The 25,718-nt window shown below is 38.5% G+C and overlaps 1 protein-coding gene across 1 annotated transcript; it reads left to right on the top strand.

Moving 5' to 3' along the window:
• On the top strand, positions 1-20,009 carry slc2a1b (solute carrier family 2 member 1b). The gene is made up of 10 exons (XM_006782872.3): positions 1-458; positions 11,315-11,410; positions 15,301-15,461; positions 15,573-15,813; positions 15,938-16,100; positions 16,193-16,380; positions 16,504-16,608; positions 16,774-16,875; positions 16,970-17,173; positions 17,764-20,009. Exons 1-10 carry the CDS (start codon positions 444-446, stop codon positions 17,959-17,961), a joined length of 1,473 nt encoding a protein of 490 aa, XP_006782935.1. The 5' UTR covers positions 1-443; the 3' UTR covers positions 17,962-20,009.
• Positions 20,010-25,718: the final 5,709 nt, after the last annotated feature.

Below are 25,718 nucleotides of genomic sequence, written 5' to 3'. Positions count from 1 at the left end.
GCTCATGTGCCTAAGAGCTGTTTTCATCATCGTGACAGCGGCACTACTCCAGCACTGACACTTGTGATTCATCCTGGAAAACTTTACCCAGCACCGAAGCTGTAAATTAAAGCTGCTGAAGCTCGTAAGTTACAAAAGAAGCAGAAGGCAAACGACGGGAGCGGGTCTCCAGCCACAGCTTCCCCGGCTTTTTTCTTTTTATATCACAGAAAGACCTCTGAATAATTTCTTCATAGGAAAGAAAGCAAAAAGAACTGGACTGAAGTTTGAGGTCATTTCCGCGGAACAAAAACTTTTGGGGATGACTGATTTGTGAACGAAACCCACCGGACACCCCCAGGAAGTTGTTCCATCGTATTCAGCTCCGACAAAAGAAAAGCCGAAACAAAGAAGAAAAAGAAGGAGTAGAAGAGGAAAAAGAAGAAATAACTCCCTGCACTGCCATGGATCAAGGAAAGGTAATTACACTTCACTAGTTCACTCCTTGTCAAACCTGTCCGGTCTGTGTTAGCTTCGTTCAGTCCGTGAACGAGAGTTTCAGCGCTCACAGGGCGCCTCTCCTAAATGTGGCGTCAGCGAGGATGCAGCTAATATTTACATTCTGGGGTGAACCGGGTGACCTGCTATACTGCTACAAGTCACCTTTTTAAGTGCATTTTCATGTTTTTATTGGGTTATTTGCGCACAACCTTAGTTATGGTCTATTATGTTGTTACTATAATATTAATTAGGGGCTTTTAAGGGTTATCGCGCTCTGTTGTGCGTCACGTCGCACTTGTGCTAGTCATCGCCATGCGGCATTTTGGGGCATTCAGGGTCCAGCCCAGTTTCTGTGACACTTTAGAGCCAACATAAACAACCAAATAAATAATTATAACAATAATAATAATAATAAAAATAATCATAATATAATATTACGTGTTTTTGTGTGTGTGTGTATATATATATATATTTAGGCCCTATATATATGTTAGGGCCTAAAATATTTGTGCCAAGAGGTGTCATTTGAAATATGGTATTTTATCTGAATGAAACTTTTTAACTTTTGCAACTCCCTCACTTTGTAAATGCAAAAAAACATAAATGGAAGATCATACTCTCCTTACACTCTTTTATTGTGTCTTTCTGTCCCAATAACTACAGGACAATGGGAAAAAAATTATACACTTGTGAAAGAGCTGAAAAAAAAAAATCATGCTTCTGGTAATTTTCCTTTAGTGGAAGGTCAAAAGTTCCCCGGGTTGTGTCCGTTTTTGTAGATTGGAGGAAAAACCCCAATCCACGTAACACTATACTGCAAAACTTTCCAACAGGAACAAAGCAAAAAGCATTCCAAAGTAAAGGCTTGGCAGTGTCTTACACCCCAGGAAACAACTTTGTTTTACTACAAATATCAATATCATGATATTGTTCCTGAACTTAAAGTCAAAGTTGATTAATATTTAATATAAAGCATTTCTTTAGGTACCTGCACAAAATGTGGATTATGATTCAGTATTTGATGCCATAATTTTAATAGGGGATTTTTTATGATTGAATTCTTCCTTGAAACAAGAGGAGAGGCACTGCCATGTGTCAGCCTTCCATACGTGTGTGTGCAGTTGTCATGCACTATTTGTCACTGCAGTCTCTAGCTTAGGGAGTCTATTCCTGTAAAAAGCCTACTTGAAATACATATATACACATACATGGACATTATACATTAAAACGTTTACAGCAGAAAAAGTGATAGCAAAATAATCTCAAAGCAAAAAATAATTCATGTCAATATGCCATGTGTTTTAGGTCTTGAATCAATTTAGCTGTTGCTACTTGAGGCTATCTCCAAAAAGTTGATTCTGTTCATCTGGACGTAGCGTTTTGTGGGAGAAACGTTTCGTCACTCATCCAAGTGACTTCTTCAGGCTCAGCTGACTGCAGGTTTCCCCAAATCTTATAAACAGTACATTTACATAATGGCCGAAACCAGCCCACTGAAGGAACAATGGGCTGGGAGGTCACTTAAGTCACTTGGATGAGTGACGAAACGTTTCTCCCACAAAACACTACGTCCAGATGAACAGAATCAACTTTTTGGAGATTTACTTTCCTGGATGATTGAGAATGCATCAAGATACTTGAGGCTATAATAATAATAACGATATTAATGGAATAAAAATAAAAATCTAACATGTAATATAAAGTCAAGCAACAACTGTGTAATCAACAATCCTGTCAGCTGAATATTACATATAATTTACATATTATTATTCATGTATCTAGATGTGTGAATTTTTTTCTCTCACTAATTATCATACTGTTGTACAGTTTCATTTTTTACAACCTGTCAAATTTTAAAAAGTGTCTCAAATAAATGTTATTGTGTAGGTATCAATTCATTGCTTTTTGGATAAAAAGGACTAAACATGCAAGATTTGTTCTCAGACAGTCACATAATGATTTCAGACTTGCTCCATCATCAGTTTACACTGATTAAAAGCAAAAAACTAACAAGCACATTTTGGGTACTTTTGCTCAACTTGTCCAGATTGGTGACATGAGTGATAAACTCTAAATATTGTCAGTATCTACTAATTGCCTAATCAATTATCAGCTCATGTTTTTGGATTTCAGACTGGTGATTAGACAATCTAAAGGTATCACTCAGTCTTCGTTATAGACTGTGATGCTCATTGTTCAGGAAGTAAGCCGGACTTATCTGCCGCCTGATAACCTTGTCTCTGTCTTCGTGTGGCTTTTTGGTCACCGTTTGCATGCAACACTGTGAGGCACGTAGGCAAAGGACTTCAATCTTCTTCCCCCTCCTACTTTCTCATTGATATAAGGCCATTTAAACCCAGTGGAGCTGCACCAGGGCAGCTCAGTCTGACATGGTGGTCAGAAAATGTTTCCTTAGCTGTTTGTTCATATCTTCATGCTTTTTTCCCACTGCTTGCTTCGTGCTATTGTGGCCTATCAGCTGGATGAGTTGCAGTTGACATGATGGGAAAAGTTCTCACTGTTCCCACTTTCCACTGTGACATGAACACATCAGATTTCCAGAGAGAGTGGGAGCTCACCAGTTGCCAACTCCAGGATTGTGAAGCTTGGAGCTTTCTCCTCACAGGCGCTTTTCACGTCAACTTTGCGATTTGTTACTTCCAGCACTGTAGTTGTGCACATGTGGGCTTATCGATAGCTCGTGCTCAGGATTTTCATGCCTGGCTTAGCATTGCGTTGGACTGTTTACAGAAATGACCAACTGTGGAAAGAGTTATAAGTACTAGGTGTGGTCCTGTTGATTTCGCACATTGGACTTTGTCATTGATTATGAATTTGTGGTTTGTAGTTCCAACTTACACAACTTCATTTTATTTTATCTCCTTTTTTTAAAATCTTGATTCCGTTTTACTCTTATCTTAAATCAAATTTTGGTTAAGCCGGCAACTAAAGCACATGAAATATGTTGGTTTTCCTGCCATCGTCATCATCTAGAGAGAAAAATCCTGAATGACAGGTTTGTTTTGAACTGAAGTGTCTCCCCAGCTTTTTTATTTCTCTCTACAAAGAATGCAATGCTGTTTGGGAACAAGTATATGGCTGCTCTGGTTTAAATGAGAGGCCCTTTAAAATGTCAAATTCCTGACAGCCTTAACATAACAGCAGGTATTTTGATTGGGAATCCAGTGCCAAAAAGCAGCCTCACATTGTACAGACTTAATTGCACCCGATTGATTCCTCTACGTCCTCAGCCTTTCAGGCAATTGCCAGTTCCTGCTGTCCTTAAGACAGTCCAGTAGATTAACTTTCATCTGCGTGACTACTTCTCTTCAGTATGTCTTATAATGTAACTGTCAGCCATGTATTAATGGGGCATAATGAGGCTTTACTGTAAAACTAGGGATTAAGAGATCCAGGGGGGGTTTAATTGAGATGAACAGGGAAGCAGGAGTTCATGTTTAATTCACTTCATTAGTGCTCACTGTACTGCATCATCCCCACCTCTGGTCACTCTGCAAATTACTGTTGAAATACAGTGTTCCTTTGGGTTTCTTTTGACATCATTTTCCCTCTGGGATTAGCTCTATTTAACAAATCAGATCTGACCAAGGGCATTACTTTTATGTCTGACCTTTAAATATCTGGTGTCACCTCTGACTATCCAGCAGAAACAGCACAAACTGTCTGTTGTAATCATTTATTTATGCAGGTTAAAAAGATATAGGACTAAAGTATGCAGTATTTACTGCCCAGAAATACACTTTTATTTCTTTTTCTAAGAATTATATCATTAATACCCATCCAGCATCAATATTTGTGTATTTATTGTAATTACTATTCTACCTTTTTGCTTCTGGATATATTATTCCTTCTTTTAAATATACTGATACTGACAATAATGCTTAGTGTTTGGCACATGTGAACAGTTTTTTAAAGTTTGACTTGTGTTTCCTGGTGTTTATTTTGTATTTAACAGCTGACATCCAACTTAAGATGACATAGTAAATAAAGGACCACATACACATTATTAGTGTACATGTTTCAATGGTGAGACTAACATTCCCAAGCATAGTGCACAGCTATAAATACATTTTTATCTGATCTCACTTGAGCTTGGCAGAAATTTCATTGGTACTGGTAGATAAGGCATTAACGGGCACTCTTGAAATGTTGTTTACTTTAAGTGTACAGCATTTAGAGGTAAAAGATTTCTTTAAGGATGACAGTAAAGGGTCACAGGACAAACATGTAGGTGACTAATATCTCACATGACAACAACTATAACAGAAACAACAACAGTAGAGTATACTCCATATTAGGATCTGCTAAGCTAAACTGTCATTATTGCAGTATTTATGTCATGTGTTATTAATTGCATAACATGCATAGAATGAAACTACTTTGGAGTTTACATAACATAATAAATACAGTGCAAGCATCTGTGTCTGCTATAGTGTCTGGGCTGTGAGGTCCAGATTATAATGTCAAGGGTGTATTTTTACTTTTTCTCCTTATAAGAAGCATGGAATTTATTTGAAAACAGTGCTCACAGAGCACGATGTGCTGTTTCAGTCAGGTGACTTTAGGAGGATGGCACATATTGGGTTCCCTACAGCAGTGTAAGCTGAGACTGCAGCGGTGACCTGGAGTGGTGGAGGGACGTGATGGTAGGTGTGTAAACCAAACTATGACTCTAGCACGTACTGACGAGAGAGAAACCTCTTGGAGTGTGGCTGTGATGAGTTACAGATTCAGCAGTGTACAAAATACCTTTATTGAGTTTTGGCAGGGTGTAGATGGATTTTTTCCGATGGCCCCGTTTTTTAAAAATGCTCAGGGCTTCAGACTTCTGTTGGGTTTTTTAAGTGAAATGATCTCCTCATATTCGGCACACACATACCTGCTTCTGAAGAAATTCTGTCTGATTTGAGTTTACACTTCTGCTGTGCTACATATAAAAGGGAAATGTACTTTTAGTTCAGTATCTTGTAACTAGGTCAATAAGTAACGATGCACTATTTAAAAAATAGTGTGATATATTTATAAATTATAAATAATTGCTTCTGCAGAACGCATATTTTGATCGCTAACTTTCTTGTATCTGTAAAAGGTCTTCTTCTTTAGCACTATATAGAACTGGTTAGTATTATTTTTATAGTTGCTGCAGCTACAATAGCTGTAAACAGTTACCTCGTTGCTTCAGTGGTTTTTGCAGCACTGTTGGATTTCCTGTTGACACTATTTTGTGGCCAAACCCCAGATTTTCTTTAAATATCTATTTTATCACAACGCCCTGTGGTTTCAAAGTTTTACGTCATCCTCATGTCAGCTGGTTTTGTTTGTCAGAGCTCAAGTTTCCTTTTCCTCCTTTGGCTTTTTGTGTTTAAGCAGATTAGATGCTTAACTGAACAAAGAGACACTATATTGTTTAAAAAATAGTTGTAGGAAGTGAGGATTCAATGTCATGATTCATGTCTGTTGAATTTCAACTTTTTAGAAGGTTCTGGATGTTGATGTTGTTGTGTGGTTGCATAGATCCTAATTTGGGGAAAGCATTGTCTTTTAAATGTTTATACAGTGAAAGTGCCAAAATGTTTTCTAGGGACTAAGAAAAGGAGCAGCATGGTTGAATGGGAGCTGCTAATGTGCTAATATTTGCTATATTAGCACATTAGCATTTGCTATATTGCCACATTTTGTGCTTTTCCATTTCAGCAGTTTGTTTTAATAATTCTTTATGAGCTTTGATGTCTGTCTGTTTACACTCAGGAAGAGCAGCAAGCTAAGGGCTGCTAAGCAACCAGGGCTACCATAAACACAGCCATGACTCGGCAGGTTTTTCCTCACTGCACATGCATTTGGGTGATTTACTTTGTCCATGCAAAGATGGAACATTTGCATGTACCTAGAGCATATTTAAAGGTGTGGGAGGAGGAAAGTAATGATACTTTGATCCCAGGATCCATGTTTTGTGTTTTCCTTGTACAATTCTTTCTTTTTATACCTTTGAAAGTTAAAAAAAAAAAGATTTCTAAGCATTTAATGGCATACTTGTAAACTCAAAACGTTTTCATCTATATCTGAAAAGTGCATGTTGAGTTCTGTCTGTCTTCTGTTACCGTCACAGACACAGTTTTATCTTTTCTACATTTTCTTTTACAGTTCTTTGGAATTGCTTTTGAATATTCGTGGTAGCACCGCCCCAGAGTGTGAATTCCTGTAATTAGAGCCGACTGTTAAACGCTGTGGTATGCAGTGTGTGATGACCAGCACTTGTCATGCATTTCTGAGCCATAAACAAACATAAAGAGTCCATTTATGAATGTAAACACAGGTGAAAGCTGCCTTACATATTTTGAAAAAATGATGTCAAGTATATGTTTGGATAAAAATGGCTGGCTCGCACAGAAACACCTATAAGCTGAAGGTAAAGATGTTACAGAAAGGGTTTTCAATTTCACTTGGACACATGCTGCTCTCCCTACTTTTTTTTGCAGCTCTACATTTTTTAAGCAGATAATGGCAGCTGTTCCCAAAAGGGGACATAAACAAAGTCAAAGCATGATTTTTCCCCAAAGGGGGCAGTCAAGATTTAGCTGTTTAGAGTAAAAAACAGCTGGTAGGTCACTGAATTGCCTCTTTTCTTTTTTGTAGCTGTAACTGAGAGACATCAGTCATGATTGGTCTGCTCATTTGCCCACAGTGTTGAAAAGAGCGTGTATATCTATGTTTATACACACATGTATGAACCTAGTGACCCTCCCTAGACATGCTTCCGAGAAGAGCTGCTATTGGCTCAGAGGCGTAGGCTGGTCTGTAAATGACTTCAGCCAAGCCCTCATTTTTTTCTTTTCTTCTTTGGTTTGAGCAGAGCTTAAGTTACTGCCTCTCAAAACACACACAGACTTTTTTCTTCTTCCTGCTCTGGAGGAGGAGCTTCAGCCCTCATAAAAAACAGTTTTAGATGTAACCAAGCTGCCTACAACACAAAGAATACCTGTGTTTAAATATCTGCGGCATTACAGAGCTGATTACAGGCGCAGTCCTTTCAAATCCTTTATGAGGAATGTTTTGTTTTTTTAAAAAGAAACCTGTTGGGCTGTTTTTTTGGTTTTTTTGTTCCTTTAAAAATGTTCATCATTGGAAAATATTGTGAAATTAGGCTGGAATAACTACTGAAAGCTTCTTTTACCAATCTGTTTTGATTTTATGGCCCACAAAGATGCTAAGATGCAAAAAAGCCAAAAAAAGAGCTCATTAAGTAATCACAAACTTCTGCAACTTCATTTGTCAATTTGATAAATATTTCTATATCAAAAAGATTTAATTCAGGAGAACTATTCTCTGCTTTTCAAGCCAAGTATCTTTGCATAAGTGACAGTTAAAGATTATCAATGCTATACTCAATCTTGGTGCCATCTTTCTCTTCATCCCCCTTTTAAACCAAATTTTCTCTGATCTTGATGCATGCTCAGTCATCCAAGCAAGGAAATTCCAGGAAGTCGATTCGGTTGATCTGGATGTTGAACTTTCAGAGGAAGAGACATTTTGTTACTCATCAGTCACTTGGATGAGTGAGTAAACATTCCTTCCTCTCAAACACAACGTCTAGATGAACAGAATCAACTTTCTAGGAAACAATATCTACTTGGTGGCAGGATATGATCACCTAAGTTGTAAGCAGATTATCTCTGGTCACCTGCTGTTTAAACCTAAGCTTTTGCAAGTGGAAAGAGAAGAACGACTTTAAGGAAGGGGATTATTAATCAGAGAGGATTATTTAAACAGTGATTCATGTAAAGGTATTCTAGTAGAGTGTAAGAATAATGTATGAATGAGCAGACAGGCAGCCCATGTGAGGTTACACTTATACCAGCCAAGAGAAATACAAGTCTTCAGCAGGCTGAAGTTAAATGAAATTGGGCAGCTATGATATGAAACCAAAAACATAGGCTTATCAGTAGAGTCTCAGTTCTGAGGCATTTCGTTCAACAACACAAATCAATGGAACCAATCAGCCTTGTGTTAGCAGTTCAGGTGACTAATGGAAATCTTTTCTTGGCAACTCTTGGGCCCCTAAATACCATTCATTCACCTTTAAATGCCACAGCCTATCTGAGTGTTGTTGGTTATGTGCTTTCCTTTTTGGCCATAATTGACAGTCTTCTGATGGCCACCACCAAAGTGATAAGAATAGAAGTAATCTGAAATGGTAGTCACGAAACCACGATTAATTTTCGGTCACCAGATCGGAATGTTGTAGAACATCATTGAGATGTGGACAATGGCACATTATTATGGTTTCCTCATAAAAATTCTTGGTAAGAGCAATGTGAAATTTTCTACCTGATTAGCTTTGTAAAGGAACAAACGTCATTCTGCACTGCTCCATGTTAAAGACTTTAACAACCTTTAGACAAGGTGATTTTTCACCTCCTTTTTACCTCATGTTTGTTCATTTTACAAGCTTGACTTCTTAGACTTGAATGGCCATTGGAAACTTTTTCTGCTGGTGTTTCAAGGTGGAGTTGAGATTATTAAAAAAATGTAATAGCTAAGCGAAGGAGAGATCCTTGATTTGTGTCATCTCTTAATCAGTTCAGTGGGTTTGAATATAAAAATACTTAAAACTAAAACTAGGTTTCTTCAGGATACTCTAGTTAAAACAATGACACTTTGAGGTGACATCTACTCTCATAAAGGTCAGATCCTTTGTTGCCAAAATACAAGGAAGGTATCTGTTATGAATCACTGTACCAAAGGATTTGGCACGAATCACGCGGGGTAGGAAAAAAAAACATTAATCATCAACAAGATGACTGGTTTTAAGGAAATGAAGGATTGGAATAGTAAGCAACAATGGATTTAATCGAAGTTCAATCTTGAGCATGTGAAGCCTTTTGAGATACATAAGAAAATGCAATGTTAAGGTATACAGTTTAACCGACGTTTTTAGAAAACTAGCACTCAGAGGTGGTCATGTGCACAGTTAGCTGAAGCAGAAATGGGTCAGTGTTGGTTAGGGCTGCCACAAACGATTATTTTGATAGTCGACTAGTCACCGATTATTTTTGCGATTAGTCGACTAATCAGAGCATGCATCCATTGGACGTATAACGTACAGCTTATTGCACCAGCATGCATCTGCTCTTATATAACTATCATTAGCTTACAGCTTTAAGTGTTTACGATATGTGCTAACTAAAAATAAAGACAAGATGATAGTTTATTAAATTTTAATGAAATTTGCAGATTGTTTCGGTGAAGTTTAATAAACGTTTATTCAGCTGTGTAAAAACTTTAATCTCAGCCAAACCGATTTACTCAGGAACAAATAAAATACAAAAAAAAAGCCAAACAATAACATTTTTAAGTTATCTAAGTGACTTATATATGTTTAACCTGAGTAGCGAAAGACAGCGGTGGATTTGAAAACGATTTGCCCAGAGTCCGGTGTTCTCACCGGCTCTAGTGAGGCTTGAACCCCAGCTCGCTATCGAGCTGGTGGGTAACAGACGTCTCCGAAAACGTCGGAGCGCTTTTGAAAATTTATGGTGTCTTGATAAACTGAACAGATATTTGAAGTTTACACAGCTACATTCTCACCTGAAAACACGTTAAACATTTATTTTGTGACCCAGAAAGAATAATAAGAGTAATATTAAAACTAACTAGCTGCCGCCATTGTTGGAAACTGAGCTGGGCCACGCTATGAATTCTGGGACACAGCTTCTTCTTCTTCTTCTTCGGGGTTTAACAGCAGCTGGCATCCTTGTACATGCAGTGCTGCCATCTTCTGTTTCAGTCCGTTATTACACTCTTAAATCCTACTACTTATTCAAATTCAAATTCAAAATTCAAATTTTATTTGTCACACACACAACCATACACAGTATGACATGAGGTGAAATGCTTGTAGCTGTGCAATGCAATGCCCGACCATTAAATGACAGTGGTTTTACAGTATTTACAATTTACAAGTTATACAAAATTTACAAATTTAACTTAGAAATTTACAGTAAAAAAATGTGCAATATTTCTGCGTCTTTTGTGATCTTACAAAGCTTCAAACGACGCGTCGACTATTAAATCAGTCGTCGACGATTTTGATAGTCGACGTAATCGTGACTAGTCGACTATTCGTGGCAGCCCTAGTGTTGGTGGACAGTAGCTCGAGGCGTTTGCTTCCCTGTCTGCGAACTAGAAACTGAGAGCGACATACCATGCACTGGTTTGTTAACTTCTTGGTATTCTTCTAATCTACTGGGCTCTGGTGAGATCAAGCTAAAAATGAACTCTGTAATAACAGGAATAAGAGCACAGACAATAAGATCAGTAGACCTAAGTCTGACATGGACATTTTTCACAAGGCAGCTTTACTCAGAAATCTGGAAAGCTTTCCAAAGGACAAACCTGTGACCCCCCTCAGACCTAAAAATGTTTGTATGATCCATTATTCATCTCAGTCTGTTAATAATGTCTTCAACGGACATAGTTACAGCTCGAAGGTGGATTTCTCTTTTTTCTCTGTTTGTCTGTTTGGAATAAACATCTTTTATGCTCCATATTCACAGTTTTATGTACTGTAGCAGTATATTAAGTGTCTTTAAAATATTTCAGGAAATCTTAACAGTGTGTTCATTAAACATTATAATAACTACATCAGGGTGGAAAATGTACTTGTCATCAATTCCATTCTTGGTCAGTAAACTGAGATCTGTGGGATTTTCTGTGCCAGCTCATGGACACAAATGTTTTTTAATCGCTTGGTAAAATGTGATTAACTGGTCAGACTGGTATCTTTACTGACAATATTTCCCCTGTTCTCTTTCAGCAAATAACGCTTCCATTGTTGATGAGTGTTGGAACTGCGGTGATTGGCTCCCTGCAGTTTGGCTACAACACAGGTGTTATCAACGCCCCCCAGGAGGTGAGCTGTAAACTGTCTTATTACAAAAAGCTAAGGGAGAGTGAGGCATGAACAAGAGGCTGTTGTCATAAAGGTTCAAATTGAAAGTTTTTGGTTTCAACAGGTGTTCGTTCAGTGTTTATTGTCATATCAGACGAAGGAACACAAAGTACAAAGGAACATAAAATAACCAGGGTTTCCAAAAAGCTTCCAGAATCTCCGGGTCTGCAAAAATCAATCAAGCTAATCAAGTGCTTTCCAACTATCCAACTTTGTTCCACTGTTAATTCACTCGCTGCCTTGAAGAACATCGCATAAAAGGGAGGGTGTAGGTTAAGAGGTGAGGTAATAATAGCTGAATTTAGGCCTAATGGGTCCAAGGACATCTGGATCAACAGAGAGCAGCAGAGAGTGTCTATGCCCAAACATGGACCTCTTTTGACCAGAAGCCAGCTGGCAAATGCTTGAGAATGAAATTTAGAAATTAAATTTAGGAGGCAGACAGTGACTTATCCCCGTAACAAAAAGAAGATCACAAAAACAATGTTGCAAAGCCCCCAAAGTGAGACAGTCAATTTATTAACAGGAAGGTACACCAAAGACATTCATTTCCTAAGGAATGCCTGTGTCGCATTGCGTGTGAGAACTACTGTCAGCTCAGTTTGCGTTGGTCTGAACACACCCTATGGCTATTCAGACTGCTCTCTGCAGGTAATAGGTGTGTCTCCAGACAGGCTAGAGCTCCACTCCTTTTATGTTATCTTTGACCCACACAGAGGTACTAGGAAGGAGGCCCAGACAGACCCTCCTAAACTGAGCTGTTCTCTGTTATGCTCAACCTTGATATGAAGGACCCTTTTCAATTAGAGAAGCTTTCAGTCCACTAAATTCCTTTAATATTAATAAAAGTGTGACGTGAAATAAAACTAAGAGTCTGATTATCATATTAGGTTATCATGATAGTAATGTGGTCTAAAATATGTAAAAGATAAAATGTGTTAAATCGTCACAACTAAGAAGCTGAGTGAAGGAGTTTAGCTGAAAAATTGCCCGAGTTCATCTTCTGTTGATTGACTCTGACAGATGCAAGCTTGTCCTTATTTGCTAAAAAGTGATCTAGACCTGCACACAGTCTTATGTTATTTTCAAGAATAAAACGTCACAAATTGTTGCTAATAGTATTCAAATCTTTCTCTACACTATTAGCAACACATGTTCATCATCATATAATCACCTACAGCGTGTCTTGTGAGTGGCACGGGTAGGGGTAATTATTACATAGTGGGCTAGTGTGAACTTGTCCCCTTGATTTCCCTTCCCAAAAAACCAGCCTAGTTCTTAAGCTTACAGACACACGGAAACACATGTCTGAGCAATGGCAATAGTAAAGACTCTGATTATGACCTCTGAGGCTACAATTTCACAAAAAAGTTGTGTGTTTTTTTTATAGTAGCAGAACCTAAGATTATCTCCACCACCTCTTTCTTCAGTTCATATGTGTGATAAAGGCTGCAGTAATGCTGCTACTGCCTGTGACGCAAGCCTTGTACTGTGTTGGAGTGTCTCTGATTAGATACGCCTTTTCAAGGGCCTTGTTCAGGCTGTCCTGTGCTCCAGCCATTGAATGTTTGCCTGATCAACACTTGAATGTAGGCTCATTGGATGTATTGCAGGAGGGAGGGTGCTTCACTTTTCTTTAAAGATTTCTCCTTTTGAAACAATATAACGATGTAGTTCACATCTATTTTAGTGCTTTTTAATTAGAAAGGTCTTAAAACAAGAGAAACTATATTGCCATTTTCAGTATTTTTATCCTGTGCGTGCTGAATACATTGCTTGCCTTGACAGCCTGGTCCCCAGCCAGTTTCATCACCAAGGCTGAAGGCCAGTCAGCATGAATAGACAGTTTTCACAATGTGTACTTTAAGCCAGCTGGTGGTTTGGGTTGTGTAGCCTATTGAGATTAGAGAACAAGAACCAATTATGTAACTTTTTAAGGGCCACCTTGTAATTAGTCGCTAACAAGTTAAAGTTAGTGAGAGTTTTAAAGTAACCATTAAAAGATGGCAGTGGAAAAACATGTATAAGATGTTGATTGTAGAGTTGAAAACACCTGGAGTTTGCTTTTAGTTTTGCAGAGCTCTTTCGTTGGTTTTTCAGATCAAACTGTTAATGCAGGCAGTGATTGAAGCTTCAAAAACCCACAGAAAAACTACACGGTCCAGCACAAATTTCAAAACAAAGTTAGTTGACAGTTGTTTGAGCATTTAGGAGCTTAATGAGCCAGATGCTTTCCTTTAGGAGTTGGTAGAGATCAAAACAGGAGCCTTGCAACTTAATTTAAGATTCACCTGTGCCCAGGATGTGCCTTTCACTCTTCAGCTCATACCTAGTTCATACCAGTTTACCTCTGGTTTTTATTTCTGTTCCCCAGGTTTTGCATTTTAGTGTCTGTAGCTTTAAAAGCAGATATGGCTGGCCACGCCCCCTTTTAGGGAACAGTACCTTCCCTGATGGTGTCATGGTGTCCTATTTCATGGACCAGTGAAATAGGAGAGCTAATAAAGCTGGTAATACAAACACAGCCGTGCTTGAAACAGAACTGGAATACAACGTTTTAGAGTAACACGAAATTTTAAAAAAGGAGAAAAATAAATAAGTAGCTGCAGTTTATTAAGATATTAGTTTATTAATCCAAGGATAAAGGAAAAAAAGTTATACTGTGTTGGTCTTTGACTTGCGAATGCAATGAAAAAACCAAAAAGAGATGACTTTGCATAGTACATCTCCTTTTAAGACAGTGAATAGGGTCTTACCTTAAAATGTCTTACTACCAAATGAGAGATTGTGTTGCTCCGTAATTCTGAATGCATAAGTAAACAACTGTGTGCAACCAGCTTCATATGAACTTAAAAGCTGATGGAGACCATGTGTAAATAAATACATACTTTTCTCCTTACACTTTTGCTCTTTTCCATCAGCTTTGCTAAACTACAGCGCTTAAGTAAAGTACTTATTTATGTTCGATCTCTGCTTGCATAAACTCTGTGAACGTGTTCTTTTTAAAGGGCAGACGTGATGGGATGAAGGCCAGGGGGACAGTACAGTATATGATACCATACATACTTATCACCGACAAGGTCTTGTGAGTGTAAGTTGATAGTGGATGTGACCCAGGCTCCGTGTTAACAGTGTCAGAGTGTCATTTAATATGTATCCCTCCACTACAGAAAAGCCCTTGACAAGCCAAAGTCTCCTATTCATAACTGCTAATAAGGACATCTCAGAGTTTGTTTTTTTTTCCACATGCCGTCACTGATCTCTAGTACATCACGATCTCCGGGACTAGATTAACTGCAGAGTGCCTCAAAAAAATGTGCTGCACGAGCTCAAAGGCACATGATCCAGAAGATCCAGACTTAGATTTTGGTTGCAGTAGAACTATACTGGTGAAGTCATTTACGGGGCGTTGGGAACTGGTCGTGACCTTTTTGAATCATGCCAGAGGTGTCAGCGTGACTCACAGAAACAGAAGCAGGCATTGCTTTTTAAGCACCGTCACCCGCACTCCTGGGTGTGTTTGTCAACAAAGTTGTCTGGGATGTGGTGACACAGTGAAGGGAGGGGACGTGAAACCCGACACCCGTGTCTGATAAACTTCCTGGTGGCCAGGAAATGCTGGTCATTATACAGTGCTGCCATCAGCTGGCTGTAAAGTGGCATTTCAGCTATGTGGCAGGGTTCAGAAGAGGAAAATCTCAGGCGGGTGATCTGATGCAGACATGGAATGATCACATTACAACTATGACAACAGTGGGACTTGTGGATGTGTTAAATGATTCTGTAAGATAGATTTTATCTTGTTTGTAATCCTTGGAAACAAAAGTAACAATGAAATGTGTCTTTCTTAGATTATTGAGAACTTCATCAATCAAACGTGGTATCACCGTTACAATGAACCCATTACCGAAGGCTCCCTGACAGCTGTGTGGTCCATCGCTGTTTCTGTCTTCTCTGTCGGTGGCATCTTTGGTTCATTCTCAGTAGGACTCTTTGTTAACCGCTTGGGAAGGTAAACAACACACTGAGTCACTGCTAGTATTAAACAGCACGTTAGTGCTTTGCTGAGAGCCTGGCTGCATTTAATTTGTCTAAATTGTATCTTGTTCTTGGATGTCTACAGGAGGAACTCTATGCTCATGGCCAATATTCTGGCTTTTATCTCGGCCGTTCTGATGGGTTTTTCAAAGATGGCAAAGTCGTGGGAAATGCTCATCATTGGCCGTTTTGTGGTTGGGCTGTACTGTGGCCTCTCCACAGGTTTCGTGCCCATGTATGTGGGTGAAATTTCCCCAACAGCCCTACGAGGAGCCCTGGGCACGCTACACCAGCTGGGCATTGTCATTGGAATCCTCATTGCACAGGTTGGTGAATATGTATTTGTGGCATTCGTTGTCTTGTGATATGTCTTATCCTGTGATAAATTGTTTCTACTGGTGGTTGCTAGGAGCTATGCAGGCAGTTCATTAGTGTCTGTGTGGGTTTTAGATATTTGGATTGAAAGTGATCATGGGAAATGAGGACCTGTGGCCTCTCCTCCTGGCTTTCCTCTTCATCCCTGCTGTGATACAGTGCGTCCTGCTGCCTCTCTGCCCAGAGAGCCCCCGATTCCTGCTCATCAACAAGAACGAAGAGAACAAGGCCAAATGCGGTGAGCACATACATACAAGTCATACAAGCTGGCATATGTGTAAACATAAGTTCATCATCAATCATCTGTTGTTTTTTTCTTACATGTTTCAGTGCTGAAGAAGCTCCGGGGCACCACTGATGTGAGTGCTGACATGCAGGAAATGAAGGAGGAGAGCCGGCAGATGATGAGAGAGAAGAAGGTGACCATCCTGGAGCTTTTCCGCTCGCCCCTCTACCGTCAGCCCCTGCTCATTGCTGTCATGCTTCAGCTCTCCCAGCAGCTGTCTGGTATTAACGCTGTAAGTTTCAAGACCTACATGTCATTCAGATTATTCCCTCTAAAGACTGCCGCTGAAATTGTGAAGTTGATATCAGGAGATGATATCCTGAACCAACCTACATGTCAACTTGTTTGTTTTTAGGTTTTCTACTACTCCACTAGTATCTTTACGAAAGCTGGAGTTGAGCAGCCCGTTTATGCCACCATTGGAGCCGGTGTGGTTAATACAGCTTTCACTGTGGTGTCGGTGAGTACAGCAGTACACAAAATAGCATTATAGGTGTCAAAAACATCAGATTGTGTTCTGCCAAAGCACAATTCAAAAATGATTCTGGTCCCTTGTAATCAGATTTGTGATACAAAGCATGCATATGGTACACTGACCTTTCTCCTCATTTCTTTGTGTTTGTAGCTGTTTGTCGTAGAACGAGCAGGACGCAGGTCTTTGCACCTACTGGGGCTGCTGGGAATGGCTGGATCAGCCATCCTCATGACTATTGCTATGGCTCTGCTGGTAGGTGTATTCCTGACAAAGGCACACTTCAGTGTCACCTGATTTATGACTTTGACGTGCAACTTTCAAACACGTTCCTCTTGTATTTTTGCAGGACCAACTCAAATGGATGTCTTATGTAAGCATTGTAGCCATTTTTGCCTTCGTGGCATTCTTTGAGATCGGGCCGGGTCCCATCCCTTGGTTCATCGTGGCAGAGTTGTTCTCGCAGGGACCCAGGCCTTCAGCCATTGCTGTCGCTGGTTTTTCCAACTGGACTGCCAACTTTATAGTGGGAATGGGCTTCCAGTATGTTGCGGTGAGTAAAAGTACATAACTATCACAAAAACATAGGCTCTTGCATTTGTTACTGACTGAATTTATTGGACCGGTTGTGTCAAATAGTAAAGCTGAGCTAGGTTCTTTTTTATGATGACTTCCTCATTTTATACCAAGAGTCTGTCACTGTAAATGAAACACATACTTTGTAGCCAGACTTGAGATATGAGTTGAGCCCTTTTTAAGCAAAACATTTCATTCGTTCTACAGACAGGCACAGTTAAACCCAACATTTAGCTTTATGGTTATTAGGATTTTTATGCTTGAAATTTGTGTGTAGACTTATATAACTGTATGTAATTATACATGTATATTGTATATTGAGGTAGGATCAAATGAGTTTACCTTTAAGTCTGTGTTTGTAGCAACTCCTCCTTTGTTTCGTTATTGTTAAAGTGTATTTTGTTGATATTTTAGTCATGTTCAAATTCAATCAATCAATCAGTGCTTATGTATGATACTGAGTTCAAGATACAAAACAGAATTGTGAAAGATGAATTGCTTCCAAGTACTAAGAAACAAGTTGATCAATCTAATATCTTTTGGTTTGCTTCTTGTGTCTCTTCGCAGAGCGCGTGCGGTCCCTACGTCTTTGTCATCTTCACTGTGCTACTGGTCATATTCTTCATCTTCACTTACTTCAAAGTGCCAGAGACCAAGGGCCGGACATTTGATGATATCGCGGCCGGCTTCCGTCAGACTGCTGCCATGGCAGAGAAGCACACACCGGAGGAGCTCAACAGCCTGGGAGCCGATTCGCAGCTCTGAGCGTCTGGGACTGAACTTTCCAACAAACTCTTTCTCAGATCAACAGCAAAGGAGAAGAGTCTGCTGACTAGAAGTAGACGGATACACTGATAGTATATTCTTCACACTGTCACCACATTTCAGGTGTCCTCACCACCAAACAGAACAGACCTGTGTGATTCGCTCTGCCACGACGTCTTCTGCTGCTGCTTTCATGTCACACATAGAAACGAGAACTCGATGGGCACCGCGTCGCCTGGCAGAAAATATACAGAGGAGAGATTAGGATGGTGGGGAAGGTTTTAATATTTTTAAAGATATTTTTACAGAAGGAAAAGCCGAGTCTGCAATCAACTGGCCTCTTTTAACATCTTTTTCCCCCCCTCACTAAATATTTTACTGGTATGTGCTGTTCTGTCACCTGTTACAGTGATTTTTTTGCGACTATCTGGTTAAAGAGCGCTGTAGCTTAAGTGCAAAAAATGTCTTTTTTAAATGATCATACTGTATTGCTGTGTTACTGTACACTCTGGCACTGTTGATGCTGCACAACTTGACTATATCACTCCACCAGATGGGGCACTGCCCTTATAAAAAGGTCCCAATACTCTGCTGAAAAGTAAGCTTTTACCGAGAAAGTTACTGCATAGAAAAACTGTGATATTTGGGTGTGAGATGATGAGAATGTTCATTTTTGCATGATGAAATTTAAATTAGCAACAACACTTCACAAATTATACATATATGTAACTACTACTCTTTTTACTCTTTGTTGGTAGAAAACTATAGAACATTGTATTTTTTTGTACAATATTTTTGCTCATGAGGAAATGATATCTAGATAAATATGCAAAAAGAACCAAAATTTATTCTCCATTCCTGTATTTATTAATTTTTTTTACACCATTCCTTTTTCACAGTTCAAATGAAGAAATTGGAAATAGGGAACAGTATCTACACAGATCACTACCAGAGAACTAAACTTGGCAATAATGTTGAATACATAAATCATCCATCCATGACACAAGTGTGTCGCAATCAGCAGCCACAAAACCAAAAGTCTGCCCTAAAAAACCCAGAAAATGTGTCCGTTTAAGTGCCTGTCTAATACAACCATCAGTCTTTCAGCCTTATCACTTTGGTACAGCTTCAGGTTAGACTAACCTGATCCAGACAGAGAGCTTCTTCTCTCTCTGTATCTTTGTGGTGAGATTACCTCCTGAGCTAACATAGTCTGGTGAATTGGCTTCAGAGCTATCATGCATTCTAGTGTTACATGCTGTTATTCAGTGACAAACAAACGTTTTTTCATAAAAACAAAAAGAAAGAAAAAGAAGAAATGTGGACTGAAATGAATGTCAGCCTTTTGGAGATCTTTCGTTGTTCGAAAACCGCTTTCATCTTTCTTGGGTCAAACATTCAGAACAACTATATAATGGTCTGTGTTTTTGCTTTTATTTCTGAATTCTGCAGTATTGAGTAGCTCAAACTCTCTTTTGGTCATCTATTTTACTTAACTTACCTGTGCAGCTTAGGTAAATGCCCAAGTTGCTGTCAATTACTGCTGTATCATATGTTTAAATGCACAATTAGAGGAAAATTACCCGTTAGCAGCACTTTATTATTCACATTTATATTATACCTGATTTTATATCATATATATCAGGCATAATGAGATTCTTTCAACATATTTCTGACAGGGTGGAGTCTTTGTTACTAAAAACAGACTGAAGTAATGCTGATGGACTGCTTAATGTTATGTGAATGGAAAGAATTGCTGTTGTACCATTTGTTTATATTCATGACAGTTTTTGTGTACTCGCCTAGAAAACTTGTGTGTAAATATGATAATATTCATTGGTAGATGAGAACACTGATCCAACTCAAACACAGTAGTCAAAATCCTGAAAATCATTCCATAAATCGTTGTCAGTTGTTGTATATGTAGGTCTTTAAAGCACAAATTTGCCTTTTCATTCACAGAGAAAGCATTCATTTTATTCACTGTGTGCTTTTGTGTTGCTTTCACACATCTTCAGCAATAAAATCATGTAAAGGCACCAGCAGATGCACTTCCCCACGCAAACAGATGCCTATTGCAAGTATAAAAACTGTATTTTATGTACATAGTCACATATCTGCTTGGGCATTGAATTTTTTTATGTGGCCTTTCAAAAATCTTGTGGCTCAGGTTGGTGGACTGAAAACATGGGATGTTGTAAATATCACTCAGTTAACCTTCACCCACTCCTACTGTCTGAAATCTTTACCTTTTAGAAGACCTTTTGATAGTTAAATTATTAGTACTGTAGTGATGAACATTGTTTTGCACCTAGACATCTTTTGCTGTATCTGTATCATTTTGATTTGATGGCTGAATATACTGTTGTGGCCTCATGATACTATCATACTTTTCCAGAATTTACATGTTAGGATTATTTTCATTAGTGGTTGCATTTTAGAGCACAGAGCATAATGTAATTTTTGTAATAGCGATGGTGTTGGAATGCTACTTTTGTTGGAGAAATATAAATTGTGGTGGTTGGTGCAGTGAGCAGTTTAATGGATGAAATAGTGTTGGCTTAATAAAAGAAATCACAAGTATTAATTGAAAGTTTTTTGGCTCAATTTTTAGCTCTTTTTTGACTTAACCAGGCAGCAACATCAGTGGCTGAAAAATGAGGCAGAGCTACCAAAAACTGAAGTTCCTCTAGTGGCCACTTGAGGCTTGTTCAATCCCCATAAACTCCCCGACTTTACCCAAACCCTGCCCCTTGGTTACACAGGAAAGTTACTTGTTTGGTTATTTGATTTACTTGTTTGTTGGCCTGAGTCTCATCGTTTCTCTCTACAGTGAGGTCAATGAAAAGGATATGAGCTGCTGCTAAGTGCCATGGCTAACCTCAAAATGGATGTAATTACATTTGTGATTACCTGCGACATGCCTGACTTCACTCGTTTCTTCTAGCCATCTGTAAAGAGCGAGAGAACCACTTCATCATTTAGTGCCTTTCAGAGACATCTCTTATTTCACCTTTATCAGATATAGTTTCTCTCCAGAGCTGCAGTCACACACCCACAAACATTAAAATGTGATAATTATCAATCATCTTTGACCTTTAACATTTAAACTGTCAGCAAAAAGAACTTGAGAACAAATAACGCATTTTGAAATCCTGGTTTGTTCCTGTGAATTTTTTCTACAATTCTCAAGGTCACTCACAGTCAAATACAGACTAATGAGATACAGGGGAAGCCTTGGAAAATACAAGTATTTGAATATGTTTGATCATGCCCAGGCACATGGGCATTCATTGCCTATCAGGCAGCTAGGCAGCCTGACCTTCAAGGTGGAACAAAGCACAGGGGCCCTCAGTCCACGGGACTCTCGGTGCAACTTCGATATCTACCTTCCTTGTTATTATGAATATAAATCCCTCACACTCCTTGATGGATTAGATCAGCCAGTTCACAGACATGTTTGCGGGTAAATAAAACTATGACATTGCTTCTTGTCCCGCTGTTATTGATTACCGCGAGAGGGAAGAAGGGACGGTAGGAAAATCCTCAGAGGTCAGAAGATGTTCTGCACACAGGGTTAGCTGACCCCTGTTGTAAGCAAATTTACACTTTTCCTCAGATCAGAGTTGTGCATGCAAATTTGTTAGCAGCCTCTGTGTTTGATGATCTTCTTTGTTCCCTAATCCACTGTATTTATTCATATTCGTATAAAACCTGCTCTCACAGTGAGACAGAAACAGATGGTTGGAAATTTAAGCTCAGCTTATATCTTTACAAAACATTATTGTGGCTTTAACTACCGAGGTGAATCCAGGTAAAAACTAAAGCTTGAAAAAAAAAAACTATAATAAAACCCAAACTGTACCTTTGAATCAGCAGCATGTGGCTTATGTAAACAAACCGCAAATCAATAACAGGCAGCAGATGGTTTATAACTTATCTCCAAAAGCTATAAACTCACATACGTGAGATGAATGACTAGGATTTAACTGATTATGAAAATGAGACACAAAGGAAATCGATACATGGATAGTGAGGGAAATGCGGAATTGGTGTTGACTTAAAGTCGATCCAACAGGAGTACTACAAGACAATCAGATCAGCTGTGGAGCTACCATTAGAGGCATGGGTCGTGTCTCTGTAGGCCAACAGCGCCAAACTCTCTGTGATCTCACCGCATCAGTAGTCCTACAGGGTTTCTAAAGGGTGCCTGGTGCTGTTTTAAAATGAATAAAAGCTTGGCTGTGTGCAGAATGGGATCATCAGCAAACCTAGAAAGTCAACAAGAACCATGTTGTGTCGATTTGGCTTTAAATAAGATATTTGACCCCTGGCTGCTCTGAGGCAAACTGCTCAGCAGCCAATACTAACACAGTGGTGCTTTCAGAGGAGAAGGGACATCAAACAGGTGGATCTGGACAAGGGGATATACAGCCTGTCCCCGGAGAAATAAATGTCAGGGTGAAAGACAGCTGAGAGAGTGTATGAAGAAAGGTTTTAACGGCACACAACAATCCAGATGCAGTACGACCGATTAGCTTGCAGGATCGAAGTAGGATGTTTTTGTATGGAGCTTGTTCCTAGACAGACAATAGCTCTTGTGCTTAAAACGCTCCTCAGAGATCACTGTAGTTCCAGGCTGTATGATATAAACAAAACCTGCCAACAATTAACTCAGATTTACAGGTTTAAAAGACCACCTACTCTAGCTGAAGTGGATTGAGCGTTCCTGTTGCATCTGATTTGGCAGAGTTGGAGGTGGCATTGAAAATGTAAAAGAATTCGTTTGATCAAATCAGTTTTAACTCCACTGTTTTAATTTGACAGAATTTGACAAGTTCTCTTTCAACCAAAGTTTCTTTTTTTACTTTAACCCTTTCACGCACAGTGGTCACTACAGTGGACAGCTTTTCAAAGGCTGTTTTCTTGTATTTGTGTCAGTGTTGATGGTATACTTGCACATAAACCACTACATTGGACACTCCATACCAAATTCATAAGTCAAAATGTATGTTGTCCACCTAAGTGGACATGTAAAAAACTCTTTGAAAAGTACATGTTTAAAAAAAATGAAGTTCAAAAATCTTTTTTTTTCATGCCTAAAGATGAATAAAAATACTTAAGAAAAAAAATCCTGATTGAGGTTGTCATAATTCATGCATGAAAGGTTTAAAGAAAGCCCCCTTCAATTGTGAAGCTGTTACTGATGTTATTTTCAGGTGGACATTTAAAAGAATTGCCTCTGGTTCAAGGAGGAAAAAGCTTTGTCCTTTGCCTCAGGGAAGTATTGTTGTTGGGGGACAAATTCATTCATTCATTTTTTCAGTTAAGATGTGCTTGAGGTGAACAATTCTCCAAAAAACAGTTTTAATCTTTAAAGATTTAAGATTAATTACACTTTGTAACTTTGGAAAATATCCTTGCTCCACTTCCAGGAATCTTACACTTATTTTGGGAGCAGGACTCCTGATACTCCAGGCTTTTCATGCTGTGTTACAGCATTTTCTTTATCTTATCTCTCTCTGCAGGTTGTAATTTTCATACCAGAAGCAGTTATAAAAAACCTGCACACACAAATTTGTGTGCAAATCATGCATATGAAGGTTTCCCTCACAAATCCGTAATTTATCAAAATTTCCATACCTGAATTTGTTTGTATTAAACAAGTAAATCTATAAGTGACCATACGTACAAACAAATGCATTGTTTGTACGTATGGAAAGATGATTGGAAACATTGACTAATATACGTTGTATTTTCTATTATATGGTAATATTAAATATTGCATGGTTCTATAACCATTATTTTAAAATCTTTTTCATTGTTTCTCCATAGCAACAGCTCAGTATCCCATCTCTGGCCAGCACAGTAGTCAAGTCAGTCAATTTCGATACCCCATAAAAATCCAACCCAGCAGTGACTGATCAGGAGGCAGGTTGGGAGTGTACTTTTTTTATTTGGATCCTATTTCTAGAAAAAAAAGTAGAACTTAGTTCTTATACCTAACCTTTCCTGACTGTACAAGCAGGTTTTATTGTAAACAAACTAAGATCTGCCATCTGCGTTTTAAAATGTTTTCTTTTAATATTTGCAACTGAGGCGAGCTTTCTGAGAAGATTGCCTACTTTGACTGAAGTGGATGGAGGACTCTTGGCCATCTAATTTTATAGAGCTGCAGTTAATGTTGAGAACAGACTCAATAACATCAATGCTGACTTCAGTGTTTTAAAGCGGTCTCAGTTTTACGTTTTTTATAAGGCAGAACCTCTTTTGTTGGATGGGTTCAAGGTGACTTTTTATTTCCTTTATATTTGAGCCTCAGGCTCAAGCAGGAATAATCTGTGTCCTTGACTCAAGGCAAACATCCCGAGTGGGGTACAAGGCTTATCCATTTAGTGTTTTGTTTACCAGTTCTTGAGATGAACAATTCCCCAAATAAAACATTACCTTCCTGATTCTATAATATAATTTTCTTACACGTATCTCAGAAACAGGAAAATTCAAATTTTTCTCCTCCAGGCGTTCCTCCTCTCATGCTGTGTTACAATATTTGCGTTATCTTATCTTTCACTGCGGGAAGTAATTTCAGACCAGAAACTTGTGGCTACGTGACACAGTTACATAAAGTCTTTAGAGAGTTTGCATTCAGGCAGAACTTTAGGATGTATAATTTCATTTTGCAGTTTATAAGCACAGGAATTGCTCTTTAGTATCTGACTGACATAAGCTGTGTGCTCTCTATCACATACTGTGCTGTGTGCACGACAAACTGTGCCGATTGCCACAGTATGATTTTTTTAGTAGTTATCATGCTAGAAATATAGGTTAATCAATTATTATGAATTACTTTAACAGGGAAAAACTGATCTGCAAAATTGTTTGTTTTGCAGATCTTTCTGAAGATTTTTCACTATCTTACATAATTGATTTAATTCTCTCACCTCCTTAATTGTGTTGCCTTGCTTTGTGAGAAAAGAATCCAATAACAGCATGGTCAGTCTTTTATATTTAACATGCAAGTGTGCAACTGCGTGCTTTATTTTCTCAGTTCTCTCTCATTTCCAGTCAGCCTTGGAATTATTATGTTTATGGATTTGGGGAGTGCTATATGTAGCTTATTATAGCACATATAATGGGTGCAGGCTTCTATATAAGTTTCCTGCTACATTTTAAACCAAATTTTCTTTGATAATAAAGATAATAAATCAATGTACTTTGGCTGTAACTGAAAACCTAATTATTTCATGTTATTTAATTTAGTTTCAGGGGTCTGTCTTACCAGAGAGGTGTACACTTGTAACACTTGGGGGATTAAATATAATTCTCCTTCTAATATGCAAGTTTTGACTCACCACAACATAAAGAGGATTTACAAGTTGCATTAAGCTGAGATGCTTTGCTGGCTCTGCATTTGTAAATGCTTTGTGCTTCTCTTAAGCTCTTTTACAAGTTCTTTGAACATTGTCCATAGATACTTTTAGGAGGCTAAACCGTACATAATATAATCCTTAAATTTTCAAGCAAGGTTTCTTTAGTTGTATTAACACTGCAATGTGCAAATCACTGAATTTAGAAATTTACTGTAATAATAAAAAACAAGAGCTGATTTTTTTTTTTTTTTTTTTACAAAACATTCATAGAAAGGGACAAATTCAACAATATTTACTTGGAGAAATGCTGGTGTTTTAATTGGTAGAGCAATTATGATACCTGTTGGTAGACTTAAACAATTAACATCTAAATATGAATAAATGACA

Source organism: Neolamprologus brichardi, chromosome 5, assembly GCF_056152115.1.
Source record: "Neolamprologus brichardi isolate AB-2024 chromosome 5, ASM5615211v1, whole genome shotgun sequence".
Lineage (NCBI taxonomy): Eukaryota > Metazoa > Chordata > Actinopteri > Cichliformes > Cichlidae > Neolamprologus > Neolamprologus brichardi.
This window is presented reverse-complemented; position numbering and strand designations above follow the sequence as displayed.